This window comes from Haliotis cracherodii, unplaced genomic scaffold (assembly GCF_022045235.1).
Source record: "Haliotis cracherodii isolate W230 unplaced genomic scaffold, xgHalCrac1.p SCAF_1, whole genome shotgun sequence".
Classification (NCBI taxonomy): Eukaryota; Metazoa; Mollusca; class Gastropoda; order Lepetellida; family Haliotidae; genus Haliotis; species Haliotis cracherodii.
In genome coordinates, this window is record NW_027266264.1 from 7,420,915 (window position 1) to 7,428,546 (window position 7,632).

The 7,632-nt window shown below is 39.5% G+C and overlaps 1 protein-coding gene across 1 annotated transcript; it reads left to right on the top strand.

Annotated features, from left to right (window-relative positions):
• The first annotated feature begins 6,888 nt into the window (after positions 1-6,888).
• Positions 6,889-7,395, top strand: LOC139454004 (uncharacterized). Its single transcript, XM_071235480.1, has one exon. It carries the CDS (start codon positions 6,889-6,891, stop codon positions 7,393-7,395), a length of 507 nt encoding a protein of 168 aa, XP_071091581.1.
• Positions 7,396-7,632: the final 237 nt, after the last annotated feature.

The window sequence follows — 7,632 nt, forward strand, 5'->3', positions numbered from 1 at the left end:
CTCACTCACTAAGGATAATCATATGGACATATTTTGTATTATATACAGCAAAAAACATTCACATTTTAGATCAGACTAGGGTGAGTTGCTAAAAGTGTCCATGCAAGATTCTAGTCAAGGTGGATGGTCAACTAATCGTTCCCTTAGCATGAAAAATAGGGTTGTGCTACACTACCTGGACAACTATAAACATTGTGCTTTGTGAGATCAATGGTTTCATTGATAAATGTTGTGTGTGAGAAAGTACCTGAATAATGGAAAACGTCTGGTGGAAGGAGCATGACACCTGTGATGAAGTGCTTTGTTTCACCTGTTGCAAGACATTACAAGAATTTTCAAAAAATACTTTCATCTATATGTAACAATCATAGGCATTTATCAGCTGCCTGGCAGGTCATTAAGTCTAGAAAGGCTTTTCAATTTGAGACTTATTCAGGATTTGTTTCTGTAATTTGGCTCTTGGTTAGACTGTTTGTTCTGTATTGTGATGTGCATTGTTAAGGCTATTGTTGTTCTTTCTTCCATTTGACTGCCTCTGTGGTGTCGTAGTAGTGTGTTTACCTGGAAAGAGGAGGGTTCGTGGTTTGATCCCTGACTCTTATACCAAAAGAAGTTAAAACATTGTGGTTGTTGTTACCCTGCCTGGCACTCAGCATTAAGGGGCTAAAACAAGGACTTGTTGGCTCGGAGTCAATATACTGTGTGTGAGTGGGGTATTCATGTTAAATTGTGGCATGGTATCTCAGTGGTCGTGGTATAAAGTAAATCTGATGACAAGAGAAAGACCATGAGCAGCATGCACACAACAGAAGTCATGACATATAAGATTGAACACCCTTTCATCACCAGCCAGAGTGGCTCATTGGAATACATCAACTCGTTTTTATCGTAGCCTTTCAAATCACACCATGTCACGCTTTGCCAGCAAGACACGAATGTTGTACATGGCAAGAATTAAATGTGTATTTCATTTATAGGGCCTTAGCTCTCCACGCACAAGCCTTGAAAAGGCCTTCAATTTTGTGACGGGAACACTGTACGAAACATGATAAAGAAATAGCGATCATCATACATGTGTAATGACTGGCATCTCACAGACTTCACAATCAACTAAGTATGTAGTCTTTGTATTACAAAGCATACAACAAACCTTTGATGTTGATATAGCTTTGTTTGCCATAATGTCATCAGAAACATCTCTTGCATAGTACTTACACTACATACAGAAAATCACTGTTGAAATGGTGTTAAACACAACTCACTCACTCACTCACCCAGATTGAAAAAAAAGGAATTCCAGTGTGACATGTTTATATTTTTATAGTACATCTTTGCAATAAAGCTTCTTTTTTAACTTGCAAGTCAGTGATCTTTACAGTTAAAAAATCCTTGTTTGAAAACCCAAACTTGTATTGTTGAAAACTGCAACATATCAAATGCAAAATCAGTATATTTAATCAAGAGACCTTCAGAAAAGAGCTTTACAGAACTATTTCAAAGTATCATCATTCAGTATCTTCAAGATTTAATACACCAACTTGGACATTCCAATCCATTTTTTGCCAAACTCCACAAGCCACATAAACCAGAATGATCCTCTTGCATATGCCTTCTCTGTTCAGAACCTGACATTAAGGGGTATCTACATCATTAAACCTCCTTCAGGTGATGTCAGTTTGAAAACTGACATTCACCAGCGAGAGTTTCTTACCAGCGCTCTAATTATATATAAGTACATAAATTGTCTGGCAACTGTTGTGTCAGTAATGGTGTGAAAAACACATCCTGCCACAAATCACATTTCCAATGTGTTTATTTCTCTGTCAATGTTTCTGTGTTGAAAGGGTCTTGTATATACGATAAGATGTCATCACTTTGTGTTAAGTAATAGACTTGCTGCAAGAGCCTGATAGACAGATAGACATTAACCTTACATTGAACAGAGTTATCTCCCTTTGAAGTGTTTTTCAATCTGACAAGAAAACAAGAATGTTTTAATAAAGAGAAATGCCAAACCTGAGTTTAATCAAACCCAAGTGTCCAAATTGGTGTAGATTCCTTGCATGTGATTATAGAGCCATGCCAATCTTAAGTACATTAAGAGGTAGGTATCAAAGCTGAAGTCGTTTTTAGATTCTGTTAGGTTTCCTTGTAAAATTACCCCATTATACAGAGGTTATCAAGAAAACACCATGTTCAAAAGGGAGACTGGTGATCATGGTGATGTTAGGATGTTGATGTCAATAAAATGTCTTGGATCTTTCCTGGCATCTATGCATGTAATGTAATGGTACTGTCAGAGAGTGTGTTACGCTTCGGAAAACTGATTATGTCATGACATGTTGAGCTGTATCATAATTACTGTTCTAGAGCCAAGGGTGTATAGGCTTCTGAAAGGGGCTCTTATTGGGGTGTGGTGAGGTCAATTATGGGCTTTAACGTCGTGTCCAAGATTATTGCACTTATATAGTGACCTGCATGCACGTGTGTCTGTATGCGGCTCCTTGTACTTGTCCCGACTGATGCCGATTTATAGTGCTAGCCTACTGAGACACCATGCCACAGTTTAACATGAATACCCACTCAGACACAGTGAACTGACTCCGGGCAGACCAGTCCTTGTTTTAGACTCTGAATGTGGAGTGCCAGGCAGGGTAACAACAAGTTCAATCTTTAAACCTCTTTAGGTATCAAGCAGCCTGGGATGGAACCCCGGACCTTCCACTTTCCTGGACCATGTAGACGGTCCTGTTATTGGGACCTAATGTTGTATGTAAGGCTGGGATGGGTAACTCGGGTACTCAGGTTGGGTGGGTCCTGAGTAGGACCCGGATACCCACAGGACTACCAGGACCCGTGGTTAGTCATGTGATATATTGTTTAATGACAAAAATGATCTGAAACTCTATGGCTACACTATTAGTCACTAATGTTCCCATGTCTTTCTGACAGTGCACCCATTCCTTCTGACTTTTATATGTTTGAATAAAGATAAAACTTCATGCAGTAAACTTCAGTGTATGCATGACCAGATCGTTTTACATGTGTATTTAAATACATTTTGCCAGGGCTACAGTCAAACTTTTCCAAATCAGACAGTTTGTACTTATCTCTAAATATCTAAAATGGGTACCCGGGTAGGGTCGGGTAATAGGGTGGATGGTACCCAGATAGTGAATTTGCACTCGTCCCAGCCCTAGTTGTATGTATGTCATCCCAGACTGTTAAACAGATTTCACATGCGACATTCCCTGCCACAAAGTGGGACGGGGAAAATAGGAACGGAGTAAGTTTGTCCGTCCTTCCGTCTGTCCATCCGCTTCTCAAATTTTCTCTAAAACTATATAAGTTAGAGAAATGAAATTTTACTCACTGATATTACTGGACATCTCAAATGAGTTAGGAAATTGGCATCTTAAATACATTTCGCACAAGGTATGCCTCTTGCTCTGTGCTTTGGGGACAAGTTTTCTCAGAAACTACTGAAGTTACGTGAATGATAGTTTGCAAGCTTATCTAAAAGATACTTGTCAAGACTGAGTTCAAAAGTTGATGACATAAGTTATGTTTTTGCAGAGTTATGGCCCCTGCTCCTTGCTTTTCAACTTATTGCAATGGTGTCTGCAATGGGGACAAGGTTTCTCAGAAAAAACTGATGTTACATAAATTACATTTTGCATGGTTATCTAAGTGATACTTTTCAAGACTGAGTTTAAAAATTGGTGCCATAATTTATTTTTTGCAGAGTTACTGTGTTTAGATTTTGAGCATACACAGTTACAGTCCTTGATCCATGTTAGTTTTAGTGCATAGTGTCTACAATGGGGATAAGAAACTACCGAAGTTAGCTTATCTAAGAGACACTTACAGAGACTGACATCGGCACAATAAATGTTTTTTTCCAGAGACGGGCCCTTTGTGTTCATTAATTTCGCATTTTATCATTATGACATGAAGTGAATCTAGTGTCCATCTCTTCTTAAGGCTCTATATGACTCTTTTTTTATAGTTTATATTCACTACTATACGAACAAACAAAATTCTAATGTGCCCCATGGTGGGGGATAGTGATAATGTGACAAGTGTTCTTGTTATCCAAGGTGGAATTAGAAAGTATGAACTCAAGTGATCTTAGATATTATGACAACAAATACTTCCAAAATGGAATTGATGAATAAGCTTTGATATTTGTTTCAATAGTTAAATATGGTCAAGAAGCAATGTGTCACACTTATTTTGCTATTAAAGTAATTTTTGATTGGAACTACTTATTGGGCAAATGAAGGAAATGGAAGAGGCAACCATGATGCACCCACAAGAGGATGAATATGCAAGCAAAAACATGCTGGCATGTGATAAATATTTACATGTCTTTATCATGACATGATTAATTGGTAAAACATACAGATCGTTCTCATAAAAAATAGTTTACTACTATTAATTCTGTTAGATACAATGATTAATCTTCTTATGTTAAAGGTTACATGGAATAATATCTCCATTTGGGTTTGCATAATTATTATCACATTTATCTCAACAGGGTTGGATGATTATGAAGAAGAAATATGTGTATGACATGTTTACAATAGTATTCGTAACCACTTGTTGATATGAACAATATAGTGTTTGTTTTAAGAAGTAAAAACATTATGTTGCCATCTAATTATTTTTACCATACCAATGAGAATGTTATAATCCAAAACTGGCCTCCACAGATATTGCTTGGGTGAGGTCAAACGGTTTCTCCAAGGAGATATCTCAGCAATGAAATTGTATCACAATACTTTGCAGACCATTGTGACATCATCAGTTGCCATCAAATGACATCACTAATATCTGTCACTGAAGCAGGTTAGTTGTACTTTCGTCCACACACTTTTGACTTCTGTTACAAACTTACAACAAGAATGGGTTGTTGGAGAACAATTCTGAGACCCAGATCTTCATGGGGAGGATTAGTCTGTTAGTTTAGGTGTTAGATCAAAGATACAGTAGGTCTTCAGCAACCCATGCTTGTCGTAAGAGATGACTAACGGGATCAGCTGGTCAGCCTCGCTGACTTGGTTGACGCATGTCATTGTATCCCAATTGCGTGGATCGATGCTCATGATGTCAGTGTCTGGATTGCCTGGTCCAGACTCGATTACTTTCAGACCGCCGTCATAGAGCTGGAATAGTGTTGAGTGTGTTAAACAACAAAGAAACAACCCCAAAAACCACTGGTCATACTGAAGACCTGCATATCTGGGAACAGTGTATGAAGCCACATGCTTGGTGCTTCCAAATGTAATGATGCTTGAATATTGCTAGACTGCCTCCGTGGTCTAGTGGTAGAGCGTCTGCCCGGAGAGCGAAAGGTCCGGGGTTCGAGCCCCGACTGCAAGACGTTAAAAGGTGGTACTTGTTGTTACCCTGTGTGGCGCTAGGCATTAAGGGGCTAAAACAAGGACTGATCAGCTCGGAGTCAGTATACTGTGTCTGAGTGGGGTATTCATGTTAAACTGTGGCATGGTATCTCAATGAGCTAGCACTATAAATCAGCATCAGTACAGACTTGTACAAGCAGCCACACAAACACACACACGTACATGCACATCGCTATATAAGTGCAATAATCTTGGACGCGACGTTAAACCCCATTTCACCTCACCTCACCTTGAATATTGCTAAAAACTGGGACAACAAAATCACCCAGTCAAATAACTTCTGTCAAATCACATCTCCTACATCTGCTGATAAAGCAGCCACTTCCCTGTGGATATGATAGTTTCAATTGTAACCACTTGTTGTATAGGCCATATTGAAAATGTCACCCTGGCTCCTTACTGGTCATATTGTCAGCTGTTTGTCATATTTAGGATTCAATTAGTATGTAATTGGGCATGCATTATTCATGTAATAAATGCAAATGTGTGTTACACAGTGTTAAATCTCTAGCTTGTTGCCATGAACTAGTTTAACCATAGACATATTGGTTAGTCTGTTGAAATGCATGAGATATGAAATAATGTATTAATTGATTATAGACACTAGTAAAAACCACAAGACTAAGAGTGCAATGGGCATAGTTTTGTTTACATCATCATAATTACTTGCTTAGAAATAACAGAGACAATTCTCTTTCCATGGTCACAAGAAATTTCTGCTAAAAGTCCATTATATGATTCTTACCATACCATAGGCATGTTCTTATGAAACCATCACTATAATCACTATAAAACAGTGATGATTCAAGGTGTTTGCGAAAAGGTGATTGTCCTGTCTCAGCGGTGGCACCCATTACAAACAAGGCAAGTCAATGGTTCACTTGAACAAAATTGGGAACATGTGGTAAAAGGTCAAAATAGGGAATTGCATCAAACATCAGAAATGTTGTTGAATGCTGCAGGCAACAATATTCCTGCTATGTCATGTCACAGGAACAGAGTATAGAAACATCTGACACAAGAACACAGTACAGCACCAGACACAAGAACACAGTACAGCAACAAACACAAGAACAGAGTACAGCCACAGACACAAGAACTCAGTACAGCAACAGACACATGAACACAATACAGCCTCAGACACAGGAACACAGTACAGCAACAGACACAAGAACTCAGTAAAGCAACAGACACATGAACACAATACAGCCTCAGACACAGGAACACAGTACAGCAACAGACAAAGGACACAGTACAGCAACAGACACAAGAACAGAGTACAGCAACAGACGCAAAACTCAGCACAGCAACAGACACAAGAACAGAGTACAGCAACAGACGCAAAACTCAGCACAGCAACAGACACAAGAACAGAGTACAGCAACAGACACAAGAACACAGTACAGCAACAGACACATGAACACAATACAGCCACAGACACAAGAACAGAGTACTGCCACAGATGCTAGAACACAGTACAGCCACAGACACAAGAACAGAGTACAGCAGCAGACACAAGAACAGAGTACAGCAACAAACACAAGAACACACTACAGCAACAGACACAAGAACACAGTACAGCCACAGACACAAGAACACAGTACAGCAGCAGACACAAAAACAGAGTACAGCAGCTAACCCAAGAACAGAGTACAGCAACAAACACAAGAACACACTACAACAACAGACACAAGAACACAGGACAGCCACAGACACAAGAACAGAGTACAGCAGCAGACACAAAAACAGAGTACAGCAGCTAACACAAGAAGAGAGTACAGCAATGCACCTAAGAACAGAGTACCGCCACAGACACAAGGACACAGTACAGCAGCAGCCACAAGAACAGAGTACAGCAACAGAAACAAGAACACAGTACAGCCACAGACACAAAAACAGATCACAGCAACAGACACAAGAACACAGTACAGCCACAGACACAAGAACACAGTACAGCAACAGACGCTAGAACACACTACAGCAACAGACACAAGAACACAGTACAACATCAGACACAAGAACAGAGTACAGCAGCAGACACAAGATCACAGTACAGACACAGACACAAGAACAGAGTACAGCCACAGACACAAGATCACAGTACAGACACAGACACAAGAACACAGTACAGCCACAGACACAAGAACACAGTACAGCCACAGACACAAGAACAGAGTACAGCCACAGACACAAGATCACAGTACAG

What these genes read in the sequence shown, in the direction of transcription:
- LOC139454004 (XM_071235480.1), top strand. Translation starts at nt 6,889, where the DNA reads ATGCTAGAACACAGTACAGCCACAGACACAAGAACAGAGTACAGCAGC.